This window comes from Heteronotia binoei, chromosome 5 (assembly GCF_032191835.1).
Source record: "Heteronotia binoei isolate CCM8104 ecotype False Entrance Well chromosome 5, APGP_CSIRO_Hbin_v1, whole genome shotgun sequence".
Taxonomy (NCBI): domain Eukaryota; kingdom Metazoa; phylum Chordata; class Lepidosauria; order Squamata; family Gekkonidae; genus Heteronotia; species Heteronotia binoei.
This window is the reverse complement of record NC_083227.1, coordinates 3,020,367-3,047,764: the sequence shown is the minus strand read 5'-3', so window position 1 is coordinate 3,047,764 and position 27,398 is coordinate 3,020,367. Positions and strand designations below refer to the sequence as shown.

The following is a 27,398-nucleotide window of genomic DNA, read 5'->3' as shown; positions in this document are numbered from 1 at the left end:
AACTATGGGAGTTTGTTATCGCCCACCAAATCAAAGAGAGAGGACGATTATAATATGATGGAAGGCTAAAAGATAGCGGCTACACGTAAAAACTGTGTCGTAATAGGTGATTTTAATTACCCGCAGATTGATTGGGTCAATATGTGTTCTGGTCGAGAGAAAGAGATTGAGTTTCTTGATGCTCTCAGTGACTGTGCTGTGGAGCAGATGATAACAGAACCTACCAGGGGTGGGGCGATTCTGGATTTGGTCCTAAGTAATGCCCAAGACTTGGTGAGAGATGTAAAAGTGATTGCGCCGCTTGGGAGCAGTGAACATAATGTTATTGATTTCACCGTTTGTATAAATAGGGAGTTGCCCAAAAAGACTGCCACAACCACGTTTAACTTTAAAAGGGGTAAATTCTCTGAGATGAGGAGGCATGTGAGGAGGAAACTGAAAGGAAAGGTAAATACGGTCAAAACCCTTGGGGAAGCTTGGAGACTATTTAAAACTATAATCCTAGAAGCTCAGATAAAATACATACCACAAGTTAGGAAAGGCACAAACAGGCATAAGAAAAGGCCTGCATGGTTAACAAACAAAGTAATGGAAGCTGTAAAAGGTAAGAAGGACTCCTTTAAGCGGTGGAAAACCAGTCCAAGTGAGATTAGTAAAAGGGAACACAGGCTGTGGCCAATCAAATGCAAGACTGTGATCAGGCAGGCAAAAAGGGACTATGAGGAGCATATTGCAAAAAACATAAATACCAACAATAAAAATTTCTTCAAATATATTAGAAGCAGGAATCCAGCCAGGGAGGCAGTGGGGCCCTTAGATGACCATGGGGTAAAAGGATTACTGAAGGAGGATAGGGAAATGGCTGAGAAGCTGAATGCATTTTTTGCCTCCATCTTCACTGTGGAAGATGAGAACTTTTTGCCCGCCCCAGAACCACTAATTTTGGAAGGGCGACAAAAGAGGAGGTCCTACAACTGATAGACGAATTAAATAAGTTACCGGGTCCGGATGGCATACATCCGAGAGTTCTGAAAGAACTCAAAGTTGAACTTGTGGATCTTCTAACAAAAATCTGTTCATAAGCTTATAATGAATTAATATCAGAATTAAGAGAGCAAGAAAAACAACAAATAGTTAAAAATACAAAAGAAATAAAATTAAGGATTTATGCTGTTCAGCATGAAATAAATCTACTGCTTACTGAAGAATTAGAGAAGAAGTTGAAGTGGGTGAAACAAAACCATTTTGAAAGTGCTAACAAGACTAGTAGGTGCTTGGCATATAAATTAAGGAAGGAAAGGGAGAAAAAAATTATAAGATCACTTAAGAATGAAGATAAAGAAGAAGTTTCACAGAAATCCCAAATAGAAGTAATTGTTCAAAATTTTTATCAGAATCTATAAAAAACAGATTTCAGAACAATCTCAAGAAGAATATATTGAGAATGTCAAGATTAAACAACTAACAAGGGAGCAGCAGGAAGTACTAAGAGAATCCTGTTACGATGCATGAGATAATAGAAGCACTTAAGAGGCAGAAAAGTAACAAAACACCAGGCCCTGATGGTTTGCCAATCGAGTTCTTCAAATCTTTCAAAGAGATCCTATTGATTCCATACAAAAATGTGATAGAGGAAATACAAGAATCTGCTGCAATGCCAATATCTTGGAGTGAGGCCCTGATCTCATTGATCCATAAGAAAGGGACGGACCCATCACAGATTAAGAACTACAGACCAATCTCGCTTTTAAATGTTGACTATAAAATTTTCGCAGCAATCTTGTCAAATAGGCTTAAGAAAGTTATCTCCACTATAATTCATGAGGACCAATCAGGTTTTATTCCTGGGAGATTGATGAGACAGAACAAAAGATTTATTTTGAATATATTAGAGTATTATCGTGAGCATCCTGAGAAGCAATTTGCGGGCATCATGCTAGATGCAGAAAAGGTGTTTGATAATGTCAATTGGAACTTTATTCTAAAATCATTAGCAGCTATTGGATGTGGAGAGACTTTTAGAAAATTAGTGAGAGCTATTTATACTAAACAAATTGCGAAAATAAATCTTCATGGTCATTTTACCGACTCGATAGATATAGAACAGGGCACTAGACAAGGATGCCCGTTGTCTCCCTTGCTTTTTATTCTAACATTAGAATTTTTGATTAAGAAGATAAGAGACGATGATGAAATTAGAGGTGTTAAAATCAAAGATGAAAAGTTTAAAATCCAAGCCTTCGCAGATGATCTGTTAGTCATATTAGAAGACCCTATTTCCTCAGTCGAATATTTGAAGAAGAGACTGGAACAATATGGAGAAATATCTGGATTTAAAATAAATGTTCATAAAACTAAATTTCTGGCCAAAAATATGACTAAGGATCAAATTGTTCAATTAGAAATGAAATCTGGTTTAAAACATGAGAAGAAAATTTGGGTATTTATTTGACAAATGATCTGAAAACATTGCAAAGAGATAACTATGATAAGATCTTAAAAGAAATTCAAACAGATTTGGTTAGAAGGAGGGACCTACAAATTTCACTTTGGGGGAGAGTTGCCTCAGTTAAGATGAATGTGCTACCCAAATTTTATTTTTATTTCAGATGATCCCAATCATATTGCTGCAAACCTTTTTTCAACAGCTTAACAAGATTAACAGTTTAACAGCTTAATAACATTTATATGGCAAAACAAAAAGCCGAGGAAAAAACTAAAAGTTTTGCAAGACAGTGAATTAAGAGGAGGCTTTGCTCTACCCAAATGGAGAATTTACCACAAGACGTGTTGTTTATCCTGGGCAAAAGATTGGCTTGTATTGGAGAACAAAAGGCTATTAATATTAGAAGGTGCAGGTTTAGCAAGAGGCTGGCATTCCTATATTTGGTATCAGGCTCCCTCAAGAAATAACATCTTTCTCAGACATGAAATAAGAAAAACGATTTATAGAATGTGGATGGAAGTTAAAAACATGATTTATACTTATATACCATTTGGTTATCACCTGTAGAAGCCTCCATTCATCCCAATTTATATTGTTGGGAAAATAATTATAATTACGGAGTGTTATTGGATAAGGAGAACAATTTGAACTTAGATGACGATGTTAAAATAGACCGGTGGCTTAAGATTCAAGTAAAGTCAAGATACCAATCTGATAAGGAAACTGATTTCTCAAAAAAAACCCAAATGAATTTGATATGATAATTCAGAATAATCAGAAACTTATCTCAAAAATTTATAATTGGCTGTTACTGATCAAAATGCAAGATGAAACTGTTAAAGAAAGTTGGATAAAATGGTTGAAGGATTTTGGATTTAGTATTGATCTGGTGGAATGGGAAAAAAATTGGAAGCAAAATTTAAAATTGACAAATCGTCTGTATTTAAAGAAAATATCGCTGGTACCTAACACCTGAAAGATTGGCTAAAATATATCCAAGTTATTACAATAAGTGCCGGAAATGTAGGAAAATAAAGGGGATCCTATACCATATCTGGTGGCAGTGTGAGCACGCCAAAAGATATTGGACCCAGATTAATATCTGGAGTCAAAAGATCTTAAAAATAAGGTTCCAACATACTCCGGAATTGTATTTGTTGAGTGTGTGTAAAGAAAATATTTCTAAACCTGAGAAAAAACTCTTGCTCCACATAATAACTGTGGCTAGAATTTTGTATGCGAAATATTGGAAAGTCTCCAAAATACCAGAAAGAGATGAATTTTTACAAAAATTATTTGAGGCCACAGAGATGGATACATTAACTATAAGATTAAGAGATGGAAACTTACAAGAATGTAGAAAGACTTGGGAACCATTGTATGTATGGGCAAGAAGTATGGGAATTATTATGAGAAAATCGGATTTGTGTTATGGGAATGTCCTTTAAGCTTCTTGGTTTGGATGGGTGGTTGGTGGTTGGTATGGATGATTGTTTATATTTGTACGTTAGTAGGCTATTCATAATTGTATGTGAAGTGTGGATAAATACAAGTTTTAAAATGGAAAAAAAAAGAATCCACACACAGGTGAAACCTTTTGAATGCTCAGTGTGGAAGGATCTTGCGTCACAGTTGCATTCTTCAACACCCAGGGCTGGCACATAGGAGTAGGCCAAGTGCTAGACGACCCTGGAGGTCCCTTCCGATTCTGTGATTCTATGAAGTAGGCAGCTGCCTAGGCTGAGTGTCAAGCATGATATTTCTGAGTCTGATCTTAATATGCTTATTAGAACTTTTCTCATTTTTTCTCTCCTGGGAACCTTTCATTAGCCTGAATTGCATTTCAAAGGATCCCATCCTCTCCTCACTAACACCCCCCTCTGTCTCTTCTTTTCGTGCCTTTCTATGCTTTCGCACCTGGTGTAGGATTGTAGGGTTAGCAAGTAACTTTGATGATAACAGAAAGGAGGCGCCTTCCTCGACTTGTTCCCATTCATACTTCTTATCAAAGAATGTCTGGGAACCAGGACAGAGCTGACTGCAGCAGAACTCTCGCATATTTGTAACAATGCACATGAATATGTTACGTCTTCCAGTTATCTATACTGTTACCTTTGAAATATGCTTTAAAACACTATGCCTTTTGAGTACTTGTATCACTCTCAAGGTAGCGTACCTTGAGATAGTACCGGATAATCAATAAACGTAGCAATTGTATCCATTCTTGACTCGTATTTTGAGACACCGATGCTTGAGACCGAGAACCGGTCCTCCGGGAGGCTGGCTTGGCTACTGAAGGCAGCGCAGCTACAAGCCTGATTCAGCGGGCAGACTCCATTTTCTGGCCCCATGAGTCTGCACGGGGTGGCGGAGGGGAGGGGCTGGGGCTGATAATTGTAGTCAGGCCTCATTTGGGGCAGAAGCTCACAGGAGCATAGCTCGGAAACCTCTAAATTTTACTGTGCCTCTTTCTTTCACACCTATTTCACACCTATTTGCCTGGACCCTTTTTTGGAGATGGCAGGGATTGAACCTGGGACCTTCTGCTTCCCAAGCAGATGCTCTACCACTGAGCCACCATCCCTCCCCAATTTCTTATATCCCTCCCCCCCTCAACTTGCTTCTGGGCTCCACTGTTCAAACCCCCACGCTGGCTGGGGCTGATGGGAATTGTAGGCAAAAAACATTTGGAGAGCTACCGTTGGCCACCCCTGGCATATGCAATTGATTTGTGCAAATAAGCTCTGGCACCTTTTTTTCAATAAATAACTTCTGGTTGTAGTGCTGAGTCCTGGCCAGAGGGGGCGGAGCAGGGACAAGGCTGTAGGCGAGGCCCCCCTGCTTTCAGTGTGCTACCGCAGAGATAGATTGTAAAGAGGCTGTGGTCGAGACGTGGCATTTGCCCCTCCCTTCCAGAGACTGACCAAGAGAGAGATCTTGGGGTCGTGGTAGATAACGCACCGAAAATGTCAAGACAGTGTGCGTTTGCAATAAAAAAGGCCAACTCCAAGCTGGGAATTATTAGGAAGGGAATTGAAAACAAATCAGCCAGTATCATACTGCCCCTGTATAAATCGATGGTGTGGTCTCATCTGGAGTACTGTGTGCAGTTCTGGTCGCCGCACCTCAAAAAGGATATTATAGCATTGGAGAAAGTCCAGAGAAGGGCAACTAGAATGATTAAAGGGCTGGAGCACTTTCCCCATGAAGAAAGGTTGAAACGCTTGGGACTCTTTAGCTTGGAGAAACGTCGACTGCGGGGTGACATGATAGAGGTTTACAAGATAATGCATGGGATGGAGAAAGTAGAGAAAGAAGTACTTTTCTCCCTTTCTCACAATACAAGAACTCGTGGGCATTCGATGAAATTGCTGAGCAGACAGGTTAGAATGGATAAAAGGAAGTATTTCTTCACCCAAAGGGTGATTAACATGTGGAATTCACTGCCACAGGAGGTGGTGGCGGCCACAAGCATAGCCACCTTCAAGAGGGGTTTAGATAAAAATATGGAGCACAGGTCCATCAGTGGCTATTAGCCACAGTGTATGTGTGTATATATAATTTTTTTTGCCACTGTGTGAGACAGAGTGTTGGACTGGATGGGCCGTTGGCCTGATCCAACATGACATCTCTTATGTTCTTTGATCTCAGCCACTGAGAAGGCAAACAGGGTTTTACAATAAATCTTTTAAAAGGCATCTGGCCAAATACAGATGTTTTACAATGATCTTTAAAAGGGCATCTGTGCTGTTCCAGGCTGTGACGGAGAGCCCCCTATTTCTCATTTATATGGACATCGTGATCACTGGTTATGGTGCCAGGATGCTTGGAGAGGCGACTCTCACGCATCTGCTCAAAGACGTGGGTTTTACCTACTATTTTCTAAGAGACTTCTGTGAATACTAAGAGTCTCAGTGTTACAACTGCATTCTGTATCTCTGGAAGAGTGCTAGCAAGGAGTGCAGATGGGTTCGCAGCCGCTCCGGGCGTTCACCATCTCGGCCGTTGCAGTGGAAGAAGTCGTGGTGTCAGGAACTGCCCAGACAGATGGTTTCCAGCCTTGACCATGAAAGCCCCGTTGGTGGGCTAACATCATCAGCGACCCTTTTCCTGCACTGCCAGACTCCATGACAGAGAAGCGAGAGGCTCCCGTACTCAACAGCTGTTTCAAACATCCACATAAGGCAATCGCGCTTAGCTTAGGAGTGGATCCTGCCAGACCGCCCAAGTCTTTGCCAAACGGAACTTTAGACAAAGGACGGTGCTAGCCAGAAGAGGAAGGCCGGCTTCACCCAGAGTCCTTTGTGTAGATCGGGTGTCACCTTGGGTGCCAATTTGGCCCTCTATTGTCCCTTTTAGATGAGTCTGTATAGCTTGTTTCATCCCCTCCACCCATGCCTTCACCCATGCCTTGCCCAAACTGCCGCTTTGGAGCCTCCCCCTATCCCATTGTTATCTGGAGATCCATTCAGGTGACCAGAGTCAGGTCTGCTCATTGGCTTGAGCTGGGCACCCAATCGTCTCTCTCTGTCTCTCTCTGCCTGAGCAACATGTAACTAGAGTGTTCCTCCCTCCCTCCTCTAAGTAAGGAGCACCAGACGTGGCACATGGCCATGCACATCCATATCTTCTTCTTGTAAGGACATCTGAACCAGGTAGTATACCCTGTTTGTCTACCCTCGTGTTTACCCTTGTCTATTTCAACCCTATTTTCTTAGGCCTGTATGAATATTCTGTGATTTTATACCCTTGTATGTTTGCTTTTATTTTATAGGAAAGTCCCTTTTATTATTAAACCAAATCTCCTCGTTATTGGATGATTTCCAAAGTAGACACCTTCTGTAGATATAGGTTCTCAAGATCTCGTTGTGGCCTGATTGCCCACCACACTAAATTCCCCAAATTCCTATTTTTAGGGCAAATCAGGTAACAAGGGTGTGGGGGAGAGTGTGGGCAGCGCCCAGTGTGTGGAGCTGGGCTCTGTCAGCTCAGGATGGGTCTCCCAAACCTCCCCCCTCTGCCTAAAATGGAAAGGTGGAGTAGTGAGATTTGGCAAAACAACTTTAAAAATAATACATCAAGAAAAAACACAAGGATCACAGCAGAAACTAAAAATACGCAATGCTCTAGCCTAGGAAATCATGAAACGGCTGGGCAATGCAAGCTCCCCCCCCCCAGGCAGTGGCTTGCCAGTGTAATTTCCCCTTTTGGTTGTTGGTTTCCAGGTCAGGGTACTCACTCAGGCACCCAATCTCAGGTCCATTCAGTAGAGACAGGCTGGCTCAGAGCATCAACCCTTTACGGCCAGGGGCCTGCATATCTTCTGGACCGCCTCTCCCCATACGAACCCCCGGGCTCTGAGTTCTGCTGCTCAACATCTGCTCATAGTCCCTGGTCCTAAGGATGCCTGGCTGGCTTCAAGGATGGCAAGAGTGGAATTCCATTCCCGGAATGTTTCTGCAACTTCCAGGGACTGTCATTCCCTGCACCCTCAAAGATGCCATAGAACACCAGGTCTATAATAGGAAATTACTGTGATTTTAATAAATTCCTTAGACATAATATATGTAAATTCTATGTCTGTGATGTACAAACATACCCACCATCCATCCGGACTGAATATTCAATTTTCCACATGAAATACAAATTCACTATTCATATCACAATCCATAATTGCACCACATAGCGGGAGACAAAAGCCTCTAAGTATTGTATGAGCTCTCTATCTCTCCCTCTCCCCCCCCCCTTCAATGGATAAAATATACTATCTATAGTCCATTTCAAACCAAAGTTCTTCATGAAGGGTTAATTCAATGTCTTTTCAAAGTTCAGAATCTCTCTGCTGTACTGGCTCCAAAAGAGCTGTGTTGCTCCACTGAATGGATCTTTAGATTCCAATTGCCAGTAAATTCAATACATTTCCACTGAAAACTCATCACATATCTCATTGCTTTTGCTAAAGAGGATGCTGTGGGGGTTCACATGGGGAGAGGTGGTCCAGTGTGAATTTAGGGAACAGTATTTGTGAGTTTCCTGCCTTGTGCAGGGGGTTGGACTAGATCAGGGGTGGCCAACAGTAGCTCTCCAGATGTTTTTTGCCTACAACTCCCATCAGCCCCAGCCAGCATGGCCAATGGCTGGGGCTGATGGTAGGCAAAAAAACATCTGGAGAGCTACCGTTGGCCACCCCAGGATTAGATGACCCCGGAGGTCCCTTCCAACTCTATGATTCTATCTTTCACAAAATTGAGTTCAATGGGATACCAAGCAGCACTGTGTTTAGTTTAGCAAAAGCAATGAGGTCTCTGATGATTTTTGGGAATGAGCTGCAGAGACTAAATGTCAGATGCAGAAGAGGCAGGTCTGTGGGAGTGGTGTGAGTGACATCACAGGATGGGGTGGGGTTTTGGTGCACCATGTGACATGGGAAGGGGTGGAGCCCAGGAAGTGCCAGGAGCTGAGTTTTTGAGCTGGAAGTGACAACCCAGGACATGAGATGACATCCTGCAAAAAAGGTGGAACTCTAAGTTACCTTGTGAGAGTTTTGGAAATGATGTGTCTCTGGGTGCGGTCACACTTACATTAAATCCATCACCAACGCATCTTTAAAGCGCCATCATTCCGTATCTCAGATAATCCGCCGCATCCTGTTTCCCGATCAGACAGCATGGAGTTCCGATGCTATCCCATGTTGAACCCGTCGCTGCTCGATCACACAGCGCCCTACCGGAACTATTTTCAGATGGTGGCAATCCACATTAGCGCAGGCGCAGTGCTGGGCACTAGCTGGATTCGTTTGAGCGCATGCGCTGTCCTAATTTAAAATAGTGGCAATCCATAGTAGCGCAGGCACCGTGCTGCGTGCTATGTTTCTGCTGAACGCATGCGCGTTTGTGTTTGGCATAGCTGGCCTATTTGCGCAGGCGCACTGCTGCGTGCTACAGAGGGTGTGTTTCTGCTGAGCTCATGCGCGTTTGCAGTGGCGCGGTTTCCGGCTATTTAAACCTTTTTTTTCTCCCCCCGCCTCGTCTATCGCTGTATCGTTATATCGTTACATCGATCCATCGACTCATCGTGATGATCCCCGAAATGGAATTTGATAGCCTTGCCACATTAGCGTGCATGGTATCGGATGCCATGGGTATCATTGCCATGCTGCTTTCTGCACTCACAGATGTGTTACAGATGTGTTACTCCGTTTGCACTACTTATCGGAAAAGATCGCCTCACATGCATGAAAATCTACATATATTTCTAAACTGCTCACATCCGTAGTCAAGGCTGTTAACATGTATCTTTGAAAATTACTTTTGCTTATGAATACAGCCGCTAATAAGCGATTTTTTCAAGTTCTTCCTTCGATCGCGCAGTGATATGCATTTTGCTTGTGGCGGGAAGCGGGAAGCGCTGTTGCGACTCAGCAACGATTGCGCGTTCAAACGCTCTAGACCGCTCAGGAAGCGCTCAGGAAGCGTCCTGTTCCGGATTTAAAGTGGTAGCAAATTAATCCGCGAGCAAGGCGCATCAGCGTGGGACGCGCACGGGCTAAGCACGGTTGACAGATGCGGACGTGTGAACGACCCGGTAAAATCCGACATGCTTCCGGACTCAACTCATGCCCGTAGCAGGGTTTTCTGAACATCTGACCTCACCCTCTCTCTCTGATCTCCTCTTCTGACCCATAGCATGAGATGCAGAAATAGAAACGGCGTTAAAGCAGAAGAAGAATGCAGCTTTGGTGTCTAGCAGTGCGAATCACCCTAGCAGCAAGCTTTGGCATGAATTAGCAAGCGCACACAAGTGCAGGCAGTGAGCAGGCTGTGAGGCAGTTTTGCTCCAGGGGAAAATGGGGGGGGGGGCTCTTGAGAAGGGAGCAGGAAGTGGGCGAAATGGCAGTGTGGGCTGCGTGTCTGCTCAGTGGCCTCTGGTGTAGCTTGGAACAGGCCTTGTGAGTGAAGCGGCATGGATGTTTTGAGCTGAACCTGGGAGGGATTGTGTGAGAAGAGGTGAAAGGGGGTCGTTGGCGCTTGTGTGTGAGAAAGTTTGTATTTGAGTTGAATGGAAAGAAAGGAGGCATGGTGTAGCAATGCGTGGCAGAGGCCAGGTCTCCCAATTGAGTTCAATGGAAAGAAAGGAGGCATGGTGTGGGAATGTGCTGCAGTGGGGAAGCAGAGGCCAGGTCTACCAATTAAAAAGCTCCCCCCCCATGCAGATTGTTGTCGAGCCCTCTCTTCCCTCCACCCCCCCCCCCCGAAAGAACTCCCAGTCACCCTCCGGGTTGAAGCACCCAGAGTGCGCTTGGACTGCACAATTAATAGAAAGGGGGGAACCAAAAACCTCTGCATTCAAAGCAGGGGGGATGTGGGGGGAGGAAAGGCTTGGGAGCCACAGTTTGCCCCCCCCCCTGCTCTAGGCAGATCCTGCATTGAGTGGGGGGTGGACTAGATGGCCTCTTTGGGCCCTTCCAGCTCTAGGATTCTAGGATTCATTGAGCAGACTGAGAGGGCGTGGGTGTCTATCTACTTCAGTCTGGAAAAATAGCTGCGCTAGTTTAGAAACGGGCAACTGAAGAAGTAAGGAACATTCTAGAAAGCTTTTCTTAAAGGGACATCACCCTTCCCTCCTCCAAGCATCTGCTAGTCCATAGTGAAGTGTTTCTTTTACCAATCGGAAAAGGGGGAAACCTACGCTAAGGAAGGGCCATCGCTCTGTAGAATAAGAGGATGACCCATTTCTCCAGTTCTGGGGTCCAAATTACCTCTAACTTGAGTCTTTTGCTTCTAACATTCTGCCTGTTTGGGACAGGGTACATCGGTGAAAAGCTCTTTTCTGTCATGAATGTCAGTAAATCAAAACTGTATACATGCCTGAACACAATACTCAGGATTGCTGCAGCACAGATCTTGACTCCAGAGTCTGACGCAATAATTCAGAGTAAGAGGTTCCATTTGTCAAAGATTTGTAAATAAACAAAACACTGTACAAGTATGTGTGTCTTATCAGTAAAATGAAGATTGCTAAGTTTGGTATGGTGGTTAAGTGCATGACTCTTGTCTGGGAGAACCGGGTTTGATTCCCCACTCCTCCACCTGCACCTGCTGGAATGGCCTTGGGTCAGCCAGAGCTCTCAGAGCTGTCCTTGAAAGAGCCCTCTCAGCCCTACCCACCTCACAGGGTGTCTCTTGTGGGGGAGGAAGGTAAAGGAGATTTGGGAGCCACTCTGAGACTCTTGAGATTTGGAGTGGAGAGCAGGATATAAATCCAGTTTCTTCTTCTATTTGGGCTGCCTGTGTCCTTTATAAAGCTTATGTCTCTGATACTTGGCTTTAGATATCTATTGACTAACCGATTTTATACCCCACCCCAGGGCTTTTTTTGTAGCAGGAACTCCTTTGCATATTAGGCCACACAGCCCTGATGTAGCCTGTCCTCCAAGAGCTTACAGGGCTCTTCTTACAGGGCCTACTGTAAACTCTTGGAGGATTAGCTACATTAGGAGGTTGTGGCCTAATAGGCAAAGGAGTTCCTGCTACAAAAATAGCCCCGCGCCCACCCTATCCCAGCAGTAGGCTCTGGGCAGCTTGCAACATAAAACCCATCAAACAAAACAATGAAACATATTTTATGGCAGACACGGTCTGACAAAGTGAGATTTTCAATTTAGTCTCTGCCCCCTGAGCTTGAGGGATGCCGCGTGCTAATTCCTCTGCTGCTCCCACCATCACATGTAGGATGAAATCCACGTCCACCTGAAGTTTAGGTGGGCGTCTCTCAAGAAAACCGGTTCCTTGTTCTTGCTGTGTGTGACAAGATCTTTGGTTCAAGCTACAGAGAGGCCTACAGATTCATTCCCAGCCAAGTGTATTGTCTATATAGGCAATCACTGTCCGTAGGATAGGCCTAATTCTCCATGGGAAACCATGGTCTCCATTATTTCCTAAGGGACTGTGTAGTCTCCATTACTCTCTATGGCCAATCCTGTATTATCTGTTGGCAAGCATGTGCAGACTGTGTGGGCAATCACTGTCCTTAGGGGAAGCCTAAATTCCATTACTCCCTATGGGCAAGCGTGCATTCTCTATTGGCAATCATGTATAGTCTATTGGCAGTCCCTGTTCCCAGTTTTAGTACATCCTCTCTGTGGGGGGAGCAGTGGGGGACTGGCCAGGGTGTCTGCTTGCCTCCAGGTGGGGCCTGGAGATCTCCCGCTTTTACACCTGATCTCCAGCTGGCAGAGATCAGGTCTCCTGGAGAAAATACAATCTGGATTTACATTTCATATCGACAGTATGCTGCCAAGAACATGTACAGTAGATGCACACGGTAATTATTTTGCAAAAGTTATACAATTATTTTGCAAAAGTTTTAATTGTACCTTTTTTGTCCACTTCTGTATTTTGGAAAATTTTATTTATTTCTTATAAAAATTAAACGATAGCCTTAAAATTGTGACTGGGCCCCCATTGTCTCCTGGGAACCAAGATTTTTAGACCCAGTCCGCCACTGGGGGGTGGGGGGGGGGAGAAAGTGATGGATCTGACGCTTCCTCCTACTCCTGAGTCGTCCCACTGAGCCGCGGAGGGCATCGCTGGCTGCAGCCCGACCAACCCGGCTGGGTCTGGGAGGAGGAACCCGGAGGGGGGGGGGGGGTCTTCGTCTGTGTCCAGCCCTGCAAGGGAGATCTGCAAGGAGCGCTTGTCTGCTGCTTTGCTCCAGCCCTGCAAGGGTTAAAGGCACAGAGCCGCTTTTGCAAGAGAGGCCGAGCAAGGGGGGGGGGGAGGAGGGAAGGCTCTTCGGCTGGGGGGGTGGGGGGGGAGGAGTTCCTGAATTGCACGAGAGAGGAAGAGCTTCGGGTCCGCAGAGAAGCAGGCAAAAGGCTCCTTGCAGCAGCCGGACCCAGGGAAGGTCTCCTTGCAAGTGAGTCCTGCAGGATTTGGGGAGGGGAGGGGAGAATCAGGGTCTTTAAAGTGCAGGATTGAATTCAGCAAATGCATCTGGCGTCCAATCGCTGGTCATTTCAATTCTGCACAAAACAGCTGCTGCTCTCAGGTTGTCAAGTCTGCAGTGGGAAATCCCCAGGCAATTGGGGGGAGCTCAGTGGAGTCTAATGCCATAGAGCCCCCATAGGCATGTTTTGGGGGGGCTGACCTGATCTCCGTCCTCAGGATCATAGAGCTGGAAGGGACCTCCAGGGTCATCTAGTCCAACCCCCTGCACCATGCAGGAAACTCACAACGGCCCCCCCCCCCCCAACACCCACCCACTGACCCCTGCTCCAGGCCCAGAAGATGGCCAAAACCCCCCAGAAAAACCAGGACCCCTTGCCAAACTGGCCTAGAGAAAAATTTCTGACTGACCCCAAAGTGCCCTTCAGCATTTCCCTGGGTGTGTAAGAAGGGGCCACAAGAACTAGGCACCGATGCAGCCCTTCCTGCCCTCCTTCTCACGCTCTCCCTAATTCACAGAATCAGGATTGTTGCCAGATCAGATCACCTCACAGTCCTCTCTCCAGGCTGAATATTCCCACCTCCTTCGGCCTTCTTAAGCTGTGGTGCCCAAAACTGAACACAAGACTCCAGGTGAGGTCTTGCCAGATTCCATCACTTCACGTGATCTGAGTGTACACTATACTCCTGCTGATATAGCCCAAAATTGCATTTGCCTTTTTAGCTACTGCACCACACTGCTGACTCATGTTCCGTGAATGGTCCACAAAGACCTCTAGATCCTTTTGGCCCATACTACTGCCAAGACAAGTCTCCCCCATCCTATAATGATGCATTTGGTTTTTCCTACCTAAATGCAAAACTTTACATTTATCACGTGATCTGGAGACTATACTTTTGTTGACACCGCCCAAAATCAATTCTAATGATGATCAGTTATAATCCTGGGAGATCTCCAGCACCACCTGGGGGCTAATCAAGATAATCAAGAAAAAGGGATCACAGTTAATAAGACAGGCAATGAAAGAAACAAATACTGTGATGTGCTGGCTAACAATGTTTAATAAAATCATTTAAAAACTTTTGTAAATTATCTTTCTTTACTTCATATTATAACAGAGGTCCATTCTCACATTCCAGTATTACAAGAAAAGCCCTATGAGCACCCGGATGTAGGCTTCTTTCATCAATGGACTTCCTCAGGAGTAATCCTTCCTAAAATCCTTTCATGGTTACCAGCCTCTTGTAACAGCCCACTGTAAATGCTCTTCTCAAGATCTCCTACCTCAAGTTCTCTCATCCTGGAATAAACCAAAATAACAACAAGGCATACCACAAAGCTGAATGGAAACAGATAATTCTTAAGATTTTATATTGTAAAAAAACTTACCACACGATGACATTTACGTGCATATATTTATGTTTGAAGCCAGTCCAAACCTTTTCTTTTAACCAGATGCCCAAGCCTTCTGGAGTTTGCTGGCCTATAGCTCTCTACAATATTTTTTATCAGAAGCAAGCTGTTCTTTTAGATGGCCATTGACGAAATGAGCCTACATCCGGGTGCTCATAGGACTTTTCTTGGAATATTGGAATGTGAGAATGGACCTCTGTTATAATATGAAGTAAAAAAGATAACTTACAAAGGCTTTAAATTGGTTTTATTGAACATTGTTAGCCAGCACATCACAGTGTTTGTTCCTTTCACTGCCCACCTGGAGGCTGGAAACTCCATTAGGCATCAGTTTTGCTCTGCTATGTAACTTCCGGGGGCGGGGGGGGGGGGGAATACGGTGTCTTTAAGTGCAGGGGAGAAAACTGAAGTATGAAACTGGAGTTCTGTTGCTTGTAATTTTAGTCCGGGGCGGGGGGAGGTGAAGAGCCTTACTTTGGTCTGCAAGTGAAAAAGATCATTGCTTTGGGGAGGGGGGCGTAGAAGACTGCAGATTTATACCCCACCCCTTTCTCTGAATCAGAGACACAGAGTGGCTTACAATCTTCCATATCTTCTCCCCCCACAACAGACACCCTGTGAAGTGGGTGGGCTGAGAGGGCTCTGATGGAAACTGCCCTTTCAAGGACAACTCCTGTGAGAACTAGGGCTGACCAAGGCCATTCCAGCAGCTGCAAGTGGAGGAGTGGGGAATCCAACCGGTTCTCCCAGATAAGAGAGCTCTGGCTGACCCAAGGCCATTCCAGCAGCTGCAAGTGGAGGAGGGGGGAATCCAACCGGTTCTCCCAGATAAGAGAGCTCTGGCTGACCCAAGGCCATTCCAGCAGATGCAAGTGGAGGAGTGGGGAATCCAACCGGTTCTCCCAGATAAGAGAGCTCTGGCTGACCCAAGGCCATTCCAGCAGCTGCAAGTGGAGAAGTGGGGAATCCAACCTGGTTCTCCCAGATAAGAGTCCGTACATTTAACCAGTACACCAAACTGGCTCTCTAATTCCTGCCTGAATGAGAATCAACCACAGCCCCATCGTAGGACCCTGACACAATGTCAGTTTTGGACAGGGCTACTAATGGGTATTCAGGGCCGCTCAGCAGAGGAGAGGGAATTAAATAAAATCCGTTGTTAAGGTGCAGAGAGGCTAGTAACACCATTGGTGTCGATGGAAATGCCACCAATGCCCATGAGTCACAGTACAAGGCTGTTGTGGAGAGCCATGCGCCCAGATATCAGCTGCCCACATCCAGAAGGCCGGGAGGGACAAAGGGCACTGGGAACACATCGCTATGAGGATCACGGCCTCAGCAACAGGACCCCTGTAGAAAGAACATGAGCAGAGCCCTGCTGGATCGGACCAAGTGTCCATCTAGTCCAACCTCCTGTCTCACACAGGGGCCAGCCAGTTCCTCTGGAGGGCCAACAACAGGGCAGAGAGGCCGAGGCCTTCCCCTGAGAAGAACCTCAGAAGAGCCCTGCTGGATCAGACCAGGGAGGGTCCATCTAGTCCAGCCTCCTATCTCACACAGGGGCCAACAAGTTCCTCTGGACAACCAGCAACAGGGCACAGAGACCGAGGCCTTCCCCTGATGCTGCCCCCTTGCTTTGGGATCCAGATGTTGACTGCCTCTAAATGTGAAGGTTCCCCTCAGTCTTCATAGCTAGCAGCCATTTATAGATTTACCCTCCATGAATTTTTCTAGTCTCTTTGAAATCTGTTTATTCCTGTGTTGGCCATGACTATACTATCTTTCAGCGAATTGTACATTTTAATGGCTTTCTGTGTCCTGAACTTACCACCCATGGGGTATATTGGATGACTTCAATTTGTAGTTGGGGGAGGAAGCAAAATTCCTCTTTGTCCGCTCTCTGTTGCGGCAGGACTTCCCCGTGCAGAAGCCATGCTGGTTTTCCCTGAGCAGGCTTTGTCCTTCCGTGTGTCTGACAATTAATTCTGTCTTTGATTACAGATTCTGCTAATATGCCCGGGACAGGCGTTCGGATGACCGGCCTGTAATTTCCTGGTTCCCCTCTGGATCCCTTTTAAAATAGGTCACATACACAGGTTCGTAGATCAACTATCTCACATCCTTTAGAAACTCCTGGGTGTTTGCCATCAGGACCCGGAGACTTTGGGCCTCCCTAGGAGATGTCTACGATAGTTAATGACGTGAATCCTGATTTGCAAACCACGAGAAGGACTTTCCTTCTGATCCAGGAGGGCAGTCCTCGGTGTGTCTTGACCAGGGTCGGTGATGTAGCTCCATCTTCTTTAGGTTCCTTTCTGCCTTTTTCATATATTCCGCTCTCCTTCTTCACAGCCAAGTGAATAAAAGCATTTTTTCCACAGCTGGAAGTAACTCAAGAGGAGGGAAAGGAGATGGAAGAGCAGGACCCAGAAGGACCTGGAACAGGCAAGAGAGAAAGCAAAGGCCCCAAACCTACCCTAGCTGGGAGTGGTGTTGGATTCTGGGAAAGCCCTGAGCCGGAAGTCTGTAATCAGGTCACGGCAATCTCAGAGGAATATCGTCAGCGTTTCCGGCAATTCAGCTACCATGAGTCTGATGGGCCCCGAGAGGTTTGCAGCCAGCTCCATGGACTTTCCAGCCAGTGGCTGGAGCCGGAGAGGCACACCAAAAAGCAGATCGTGGACCTGGTGATCCTGGAGCAGTTCCTGACTCTCCTGCCCCAGGAAATGCAGGGCTGGGTCAGAGGATGTGGGCCGGAGACCAGTTCCCAGGCAGTGGCCCTGGCCGAAGGTTTCCTCCTGAGCCAGGCAGAGGAGAAGAGGCAGGCAGAACAGGTGAGGGAGCTTCATGCCGTCCTTTCGAGTTGTGACCTTTCACCTTATACGCATCCCTCCAGGCACTTCCCCAGGGTTGATAGAAAACCAGATCCCTGATTCTTGCAGCTCTGTTGATGTATGCAGGGATGGGGAACGGAGCATGTTTTGCTTCCTTGGTCTTTAGGCTCCCTGCTCTTCCCTGTCTCTCTTCCTGCTGTTCCAGATGTGGGGACCATCTTTGAAGATGGAAGCGGAGGTGTCTGAGGAGGAAGGGTCTCCCTTGGAGGAAGAGCAGAAGACGCAGGCCCAGGAGCGTGCCCAAGAGGCCCTCTCACACGGTAAGGGTGCCTTGTGCTAGATCTGGGCCCATTGTGAAGTTGTCGGATAGAAGGTTGTGACTCAGCAGGGGACCTGGAAGGGCCTTCTACAGGCTGCCACCGCTCTGGTCAGGGTCTTTCTGGGGAGTCCAGAGTACCCCCCCAACTCCTGAATCTTCCTTCTTAGCAAAACCTTTTAGCCATGACCAAGGAGACGTGAGGACTCAGGCAACCTAACAACAACAACAGTTTATTTATAGTGCTCAAACAATCGGTGGGTGGTAAAGACTTTTAGTGCAGCAGTGAATGGGAAAAAGTGGTGATGTTAGCCTTAGCAATGGCTTCCATTAACAGAGAGAAGAAAGACAGCTTGACTGGACAGCTCATGGTGGTGCGACCTCTTTCACTGCAAAAACCAGGGAGTTGTGCACACAGGGAGGCTGGGAGGTTGTTTTGCCCATGCTAGGACCCATTGGGAGAAGGGCTGCAGTAAAGATGAAACCCACAACATACACCTGGGCCTATAAGGAAACGGCTTTTGCTTTAGTGTAGATGTGTGTGAGGTGCAACTCCAGGCATCCTGGCAACCCAGCTGGTGATCACGATATCCATATATACGCAAAATTAGGGGGTTTTGTTCACACTCAGCTGCGGAGTCTTTTGAGCAAAAATTCTACTCCATGAGCTGCCAGCATTAAAGTTGTGAGTTACTGTATAATCAGTTTTCTCTGGAACCATTTTTCTTGAGCTAAGACAAAAATGTGTGAGGAAGAGGCTAAAAAACTGTGAGCCAGCTCACACTAACTCAGCTTCGAGGGCACACTGCCTCTGGGCTAGTTTTTCCTCCAAAATTCTGCTGCCTAGTCAGAGAGAGAAGGGATCCTGGGAGATCCCTGGGAGATGTAGGGCCCACTAGCAACTCCTAGGCAGGCTTCCCCCAGTCCTCTAGGCCGCACTAGGCCTCCGATCATGACAAAGCTTCAGGACAGGAGAAAAAGGAAATACTTTTGCATGCCACACAAGGTTCCATTTGCACCTAGTAGCTGAAGGGGACTCATGGAGCTCTGCTTCATATGTTTATCCCGTCCCCTCTTGAAGCTGTCTGTGCTTGTAGCCACTGCCTCTTCCTGAAGCAGTGAATTCCTCAGGTTAACTGAAATATTCCCATGTAACGTACCTTCCATTAAGGCAGCTTAAAAAAGAAAAGTTGACCTCTCGCCTCTGGGGGCTTTGGGGGCAGGGCAAGGGGTAGATGTGACGTCTCACCCCGTTGAACATTCAGACATGACATCAGAGGGTCAGCAGACACTCGAGAAAACCCTAAATATTACCCTCTAGATTTCACATGTGCTAAGATCATTTTTGGGGTTTTGAACAGATGTGATTCTGATGTATCTTTGACCTCATTTCTCCCAACCGTGCCCCCCCCCCTCCACTTCACCCGGAAGCCTAAACACAAAGGCACATTGGAGGGCCCAGGCACCCAGAGAATGGCGTTCCTGGGCCTTTGGTCTGATCGAGCCAAGATACTGTCACAGTTTTGAGCTCTGGAGTTCACAGGATAAGCCTCAAGTGTTGAAGAAGGAAAGAGAAGGAGAAGAAGAAGAAGATATTGGATTTATACCCCACCCTTCAGTCTGAGTCTCAGAGCGGCTTACAATCTCCTTTACCTTACCCCCCCTACAACAAACATCCTGTGAGGTGGGTGGGGCTGAGAGAGCTCTTACAGCAGCTGCCCTTTCGAGGACAACTCTGCAAGAGCTATGACTGACCCATGACCATTCCAGCAACTGCAAGTGGAAGTTGTGGAATCAAATCTGGTTCTCTCAGATAAGGGTCTGCACACTTAACCACTACACCATACTGCAAATGTGTTGGCAGTGATTATACCCCACCTCTCCCTGAGGCTTCCCCTTACCTTTCCCTCAAGTTTACTCAAAATTGTTACACATTTTTAAAGTATACCCAGGGCAAAGTTTCACAGCCTTGGGCACAGGGGTGCATGAAGCAGGATTCAAACAAGCAAAGAAAATATGAAGTCTCTGCTAACACCCTTTATTCCAACATTCTCTCCCTCACAGGCAGTGAAGAGACGGTGCTGAGTCTTTGTGGAGGAGTGGAAACGGCTGCTGCCCCAGCAGTCCAGGTAGGGGAGATGAGCAGGGGACCGCCTGAGTTCCCCCCTCTTCCTCAGGGGGCCTTTTGCTCCTGCAGTTGCTGCTCATGTGTCTGAGCGAGAGGGGCTCTGAAGGCCGCTCCCTTTACCCCCCTGGCAAGCTCTCCATCCTGCACCACCCCAGAATGCCCCTGTCCAGAGTACAGTCTTGACTGGGACAGTCTCTGATGAGGAAACCTGCTTTTTCTTTCAGGGTCCTTTTTCCTTCGAGGAGGTGGCTGTGTTTTTCACCGAGGCTGAGTGGGCCCTGCTGGATCCAGACCAAAAAGATCTCTACAGGGAAGTCATGCTGGAGAACTATGGGAATGTGGCCTCTCTGGGTAAGGATCTTTCAAGGGTGCGAATTGCTGCCATTGTGATGATGTGTGAATCAAGATATGGAAAAGCAATAGGTCCTTGTGAGGCTTGGTCCTGTACTCCCCCCCTCTGGAGGACTCCAGAAGGTGGGTGGGCTCTGAGATCAGCCGACACACCGAACTTCCTTTTATCCATTCTAACCCGACTGCTCAGTAATTTCATTGAATGCCCACGAGTTCTTGTATTGTGAGAAAGGGAGAAAAGGACTTCTTTCTCTACTTTCTCCATCCCGTGCATAATCTTGTAAACCTCTATCATGTCACCCCGCAGTCGACGTTTCTCCAGGCTAAAGAGCCCCAAGCATTTCAACCTTTCTTCATAGCGAAAGTGTTCCAAACCTTTAATCATTCTAGTTGCCCTTTTCTGGACTTTTTCCAATGCTAGAATATCCTTTTTGAGGTGCGGTGACCAGAATTGTACACAGTATTCCAAACGAGACTGCACCATCGATTTATACAGGGGTGTAGGAATGTCACACGACTCAGAGATGAGGTTCTCGCACCAATCTGTTCAGTCTGTCTCACAGTGGGTGTGTTGCTTTATTCTTATACATTATTTCGGTTTTAAAGAATTTTATTGATAACATATGGTAACAATATCCATTTATATCGTCTCTATCTCTAACCCATATGATATTTTCTAATCCCCCTCCCTCCATTACTAGACTTAAAATTAACTTATAAAGGTACCCTTAACTATAAAAATCTAAATTCATATTCTACCTTTTTCTAATACTTAATCATTACTAAAAAATTGTCCAATGTGTTTTTACATTCCATTCTTTTTCTGCATAACATCTAAATTTCTTCCACTCCCTTTTAAACACTTCCAAATCATAGTCTCTTAGGATTCTTGTTAGTTTATCCGTCTCACTCCAAGATAAAACTTTCACAATCCAATCCCATTTCTCTGGTATTTTTTCTTGCTTCCACAACTGCGCATACAATGTCCTAGCAGCTGAGAGCAAGTACCAAATTAAAGTTCTATCTTCTTTTGGAAATTTTTCCATTTGTAATCCCAACAGAAAAGTCTCTGCTACTTTCTTGAAGTCATATCCCAGAATTTTAGATATTTCTTGTTGTATCATCTGCCAGAACTTTTTCGCTCTTCCACATGTCCACCACATATGATAAAAAGAACCTTCATGTTTTTTACATTTCCAACATCTATCCGACATCTTTTTACACATCTTTGCCAATTTTTTAGGAGTCATATACCACCTATACATCATCTTGAAACAATTCTCTTTAATACTCTGACGCTGATATTTTCATAGAGTTCTTCCAAAGATATTCCCATTTATCCATCTGTATTTCCTTATTTACATTAATTGCCCATTTAATCATTTGAGATTTTACTACTTCTTCTTCTGTAGACCATTTCAACAATAACATATATTTTCAATATTAATTTTTCATTATCTCCAAGCAGAACCTTTTCAATTTCTATTAGGATTTGTAGAATCTTTCGGGATCAAGTGCCGTGTTCTACTGGAGAAAGTTTTCCTTCCAGACGTTTCGTTCTCAGCTGCGGAGAACATCCTCAGTGGCGTTGCAGCCCGAGCAGGCGCTCACAGCAGCCAAGAAGGTCTGAGCGCCTGCTCGGGCTGCAACGCCACTGAGGATGTTCTCCGCAGCTGAGAACGAAACGTCTGGAAGGAAAACTTTCTCCAGTAGAACACGGCACTTGATCCCGAAAGATTCTACAAACCCTAATGATGTTACCAGCCGTGAAAACCTGAAATCTTTTTCCATTTCTTTTTGTTCGCGTCTAATTTCTTCAGATTTAATGTCATTTTCCATCAAGCTTTTTATTGGTTGCATTTGAAACCAATCATACTTATTGTTCAGCTCTTCAGCAGATTTCAGTTCAATTTTGCCACCTTGCATCTTTAATAACTGATTATATGACAACTCTCTCTCTTCATCAGATTCAACCGTTATTTTTATTACTTCTGCTGGTACTATCCATAATGGCTTTCTTTGATCACCATATTTCTTGTACTTTATCTATTTAACAAATTATTTCTGATATAATGGTGAGAAAAAAAACTACCTATCTTTTTTCCCATAATACATATAAGCATGCCAGCTGAATTTGTTTCCGTGAGCTTCCAGCATTAAAAGTTTTTTATTTAACAACATCACCCAATCCTTTATCCATGCCAAACAAACTGCATCATGATATAATCTTAAATCTGGAAGCTGAAATCCTCCCCTCTCTTTAGCATCTGTTAAAATTTCCATCTTGATCGTTGGCTTTTTCCCAGCCCATACAAATTCTGAAATCTTCCTTTGCCATTTATTAAATTGTTTACTGTCTTTCACAATCGGAATAGTTTGAAACAAATACATTATTCTTGGCAAAATGTTTATCTTAATTGCAGCAATCCTACCCAGCAAAGACAAATTAAATTTATTCCATTTCACCATATCTTTTTCCATCTTACGGCATAACTTTTCATAATTGTTTTTGTACAAATCAATATTCTTCATTGTTATCTCTAAACCCAAATAATAGGTAACTTCACACCCCGTCAGTCTCTGCAGTTCTTTCTGTTTATTTAGTTGCATATTTTTACATAGAAATTTCGATTTTTCTTTATTTATGTAAAGTCCTGCCATTTTTCCATATTCTTTTATCTTAACTAAAAACAAAGGTATCACTTGTATTGGATTTTCAGTTATAAACATAATGTCATCCGCAAATGCTCTATATTTATAAGAGAATCCTCTGATTTTCAGTTCTTCTATTTCTTTATCATCTTGTATTTGCCTTGGCAAAATTTCAAGAGTCATTATAAACAACAATGGTGAAAGCAGACATCCTTGTCTTGTACCTTTGCTCACCTTCATATCATTTGTAAAATCTGCATTTATACACAACTTTGCATGTTGTTCCATATATATTGCTTTTGTCATTCTTATAACATGTTCTCCAAGATTTATCTTTTCCATTACTGCAAACATAAAGTCCCAGTTCAAATTATCAAAGGCTTTCTCTGCATCCACAAAAAATAATGCCACCTCTTTTTCTGGATGTTTCTCAGAGTATTCTACAATATTTACAACTGTTCTTATATTGTCTCTTATTTGCCTTTTAGGGAGAAATCCAGCTTGAGCTTCCTTTATAAAATTAATCAAATATTGTTTAAGTCTTTCTGCCAAGATTCTTGTATATATCTTATAGTCATTGTTTGATAGTGAAATTGGTGTATAATTCTTTACATTTGTGACATCTCTGTCTTCCTTAGGAATCAACGAAATTACAGCTTGTTTCCAAGTATTTGGAATTTTTCCTTTTGTTCTTATCACATTCATCAATTTTTGCAATTTTGGTACTATCTCTTCTTTAAAGGTTTTATAAAATTTAGCTGTATATCCATCCGGCCCAGGAGCCTTACCCAATTTCATTACAATGATTGCTGCTTCAATTTCAATTTTTTCTATTGGATCATTCAAAATCTTTTTCATATATTCAGTCAAGGGTGCTATTTTAATATTTCGTAAATACTCCTCCATTTTTTCTTTTTTTATTTTCACACCTTTGAATAAATTTGCATAATATTTGAAAAATTCCCTTTTTATTCCTTTTTGGTCTACTATCTCTTTTCCATTAGCCACAATTTTATTAATAATTTTATTTTCTTTCTTTTTCTTATAATAATAATAATAATTTTTATTTGTATCCCGCCCTCCCCGCCGGAGCAGGCTCAGGGCGGCTAACAGGACATGGTATACCATGATCAATTATACAATTCATAAAAGATACAGTTAAAATACAGTTTAAAAGTTACATAAAAATTATAAAACCATAATAGATTAAAGGTGCAATATTCAGTAGGATGTCTATCCAGATGGCTAGTTGTCACATTCAGAGTTCCCTATAAGCTTGTTGGAAGAGGGTAGTTTTGCAGGCCCTGCGGAATTGGTTAACGTCCCGCAGGGCTCGCACTTCCTCCGGTAGCTGATTCCACCAGTGGGGAGCCATTACTGAGAAGGCCTGCTCCCTCATTACTTTCAGTGTGGCCTCCTTTGGTCCAGGGATTTTTAGAAGACTTTGGGAGCTGGATCTCAGTGCTCTCTGGGGAACATATGGAGAGAGGTGGTCCCTAAGGTAGGCAGGTCCTCGGCCATATAGGGCTTTAAAGGTAATAACCAGCACCTTGTAGCGTACTCAGAATACAATTGGCAGCCAGTGCAGTTCCCTCAGCCTAGGCCGCGCGTGTTCCCACCGGGGCAGTCCCACTAGCAGCCTGGCCGCTGCGTTCTGCACTAGCTGCAGTTTCCAAGTTCGGCACAAGGGCAGCCCCATGTAGAGGGCATTACAGTAGTCTAATCTCGAGGTGACCGTTGCATGGATCACTGTTGCTAGGTCGCTACGTTCTAGGTAGGGAGCCAATTGCCAGGCTAAATACTTTTCAGGTTTGTTCGCACCTTCAAACAATTTCTGTTGCAAATTTTTCAAATTCCATTCCACTTTCTTTATTCAACAAATGTCTCATTTGAGTTTGTAATATAGTAATTTCCCTTATTATTTTCTTTTTCCCTGGTCTTTTTCTCAGTTCCCCTTCTTTTTTCTTTATTTCATTTTGAATGTCCAACATCTGTTTTTCTTTTGCCCTCTTATCTTTATTATTCAATGTAATCAATATTCCTCTCATTACCGCTTTGTAAGTATCCCAAACCGTCTGAAATTCTATATCATCAGTATCATTTATTTGGAAAAAAGCTATGGTTTCCTTTTCTAGAAATGTCACAGTTTCCTTATCTTGTAACAAATCCTCATTTATTTATTTTATTTTATTATTTATTTATTACTTTACATTTATATCCCGCCCTCTCCGCAAGCGGACTCAGGGCGGCTTACAGTATCATACAGTATCATTTATTCTCCATCTTCTCGTTTTCCTTTGCAATTTTTGTGGCCCAAAATATTGGATTATGATCTGCACATATCTTTGGTAGAATCTCTACTTTTCTAGTTATGAGGCCTAAATTTTTAGAACCCCATAACATATCAATTCTAGAAGTATTATGTCTTGCTGAAAAAAAGGTATAGTCTCTTACTTCAGGGTTAAATTTTCTCCAAATATCTTCCAAACTTTCTTGTTTAACCAACTCAAAAAAGATTTTGGTAGTTTCCCTTCTTTGTTGTTGTCCTTTTGGCCAGACCTATCTATATTGTTTTGTATTGTTCCATTAAAATCACCCATCATCAAGATCTGGTCATAGGACACTTCATCCAACTGTCAATTAATGTCTTTAAAAAAAAATCTTTTGCGCCATTTGGTGCATATAGTCCTAATAACAACGTTTTCTTTGCGTTAATCATTACTTCCACTGCCACATATCTTCCATCTTTATCTTTAAATATCAATTTTGGCTCTAATTGTTCCTTAATATAAAAAACCACACCCCTTTTCTTTTGTTCCGCCAATAAAAAAAATTCCAACCCCAATTGTTTATTCCATAAAAATTTGTAATCCTTTTGTTGTATATGAACTTCCTGTAGACAAATTATATTACACTTTTGTTTTTTAATCCAATGAAATGTTGCTTTTCTTTTTTGTGGTGAATTTAATCCATTTACATTCCAAGATAGTAATTTGTAATCCATTATGGTGCAAAGTCTTTATTTTCTTCAAAAAAAGCTACACATCTCCTGCTCATTCCTTATGGTAATCCTTCTCCCACGTAGCTCAAACCTTCAGGTATTATCCATCTGTATCTCGTTCCCTCAGCACGTAGCTTCTCTGTCAGTTTCTTATATTTCTTCCTGTCATTCATCACTTGTCTTGGCAGCTCTTTCATTATTCTAACTCTGCTCCCTTCCACTATCAAAGTCTTTTGGAAATTTTTATTCAGAATTTTCCCTGCCATGTCTTTTGTCCTTAATTTTATGACTATATCTCTTGGTATATCTACAGGACCAACCCTAAATCAGACTTTTCCCTGCAGCCGCTGTGGCCGGACCTGCCTGTCCCGCATTGGTCTTGTCAGCCACCAGCGAGCCTGCAGCAAACGTGGACTATTGCACCCTTCTTAAATCTTCGTTCGCGAAGCCAAGCCGAGAGAGATATCTCTTGGTAGGCCTTTATCTTTTGCATATGATGAATTAACTCTGTACATACTGTCAAACATGTTTCTAGACCTTTCAGGATCTTCCTTCAAAAAGTCAGCAATTATTTTCACCATATATTCTATTAAATCAGTTCCCTCCCCTTCAGGTACTCCTCTCAGATGCACTTGAGTTTCCATTGGTCTGCAGTCATGTACTGTTACCTTCTCTTGCAGCTTTAATAAGGTGGAAGCATGTACATTAACTTTCTCTTCAACATCCTTGACTCGGTTTGTCACTACCAGCACTTCATTTTTGAAATCCTCCATTTTTTTTAAGATCTCCAATGTCCTTCTTAAGTTCTTTTTTACAAGATGTTAACATCTTCTCCACACCCTTCATAATCCTAGCTTCCATAGCATCTAACTGACCTTGCATTCTTTCCAGAGAGAGGGCTCTTGCACGAGTTTGTCTTTCTTCTGACATTAAAAAAAAAACCTTCAAAAATTTTAAAGTCTCCAAATCTAAAATCGAACACCAAATCTAATAGCTTAGAGCTTGCCCTTTAAAATGAGACTAATTTCGCCATTCTCTGACCTTCCTGAGCTTAAATATTGATTTTTGACAGTGTTTGACAATTTTCTTTTCTTCAAAATGGCGATTGCAATTTCTGTATGGTTAAAATTCCTAGCGTAGGCCTTCTTCTTGCTCCTCACCTTTACTACTTCCTGTTGTGCTAGGCCCCAAATCTCGTTCTCAATGGCATCCAAAACTAAAGGGTCTTTGTTAGTCTCATTTCAATCTTTACTTCCTGCTTCTCTAGGCCCCAGTTCACGTTCTCAATGTTCTCCAATTATCGCAATCTT

The 27,398-nt window shown here is 43.8% G+C and overlaps 2 protein-coding genes across 2 annotated transcripts in view; one reads left to right on the top strand and one right to left on the bottom strand.

Annotated features, from left to right (window-relative positions):
• The window catches only part of LOC132571389 (zinc finger protein 850-like), a gene marked incomplete at its 3' end in the record, with an annotated part of 552,489 nt that overhangs the window by 31,082 nt on the left and 494,009 nt on the right, over positions 1–27,398 (bottom strand). The window lies entirely within an intron of this gene.
• Positions 1–27,398, top strand: part of LOC132570884 (oocyte zinc finger protein XlCOF6-like) — a 37,621-nt gene that overhangs the window by 2,206 nt on the left and 8,017 nt on the right. The window contains exons 2-5 of the mRNA XM_060237524.1: positions 9,109–9,240; positions 11,252–11,380; positions 17,703–17,758; positions 17,846–17,960. Coding sequence (XP_060093507.1) covers positions 9,109–9,240; positions 11,252–11,380; positions 17,703–17,758; positions 17,846–17,960 — 432 coding nt within the window. The remainder of the gene's footprint in view (positions 1–9,108; positions 9,241–11,251; positions 11,381–17,702; positions 17,759–17,845; positions 17,961–27,398) is intronic.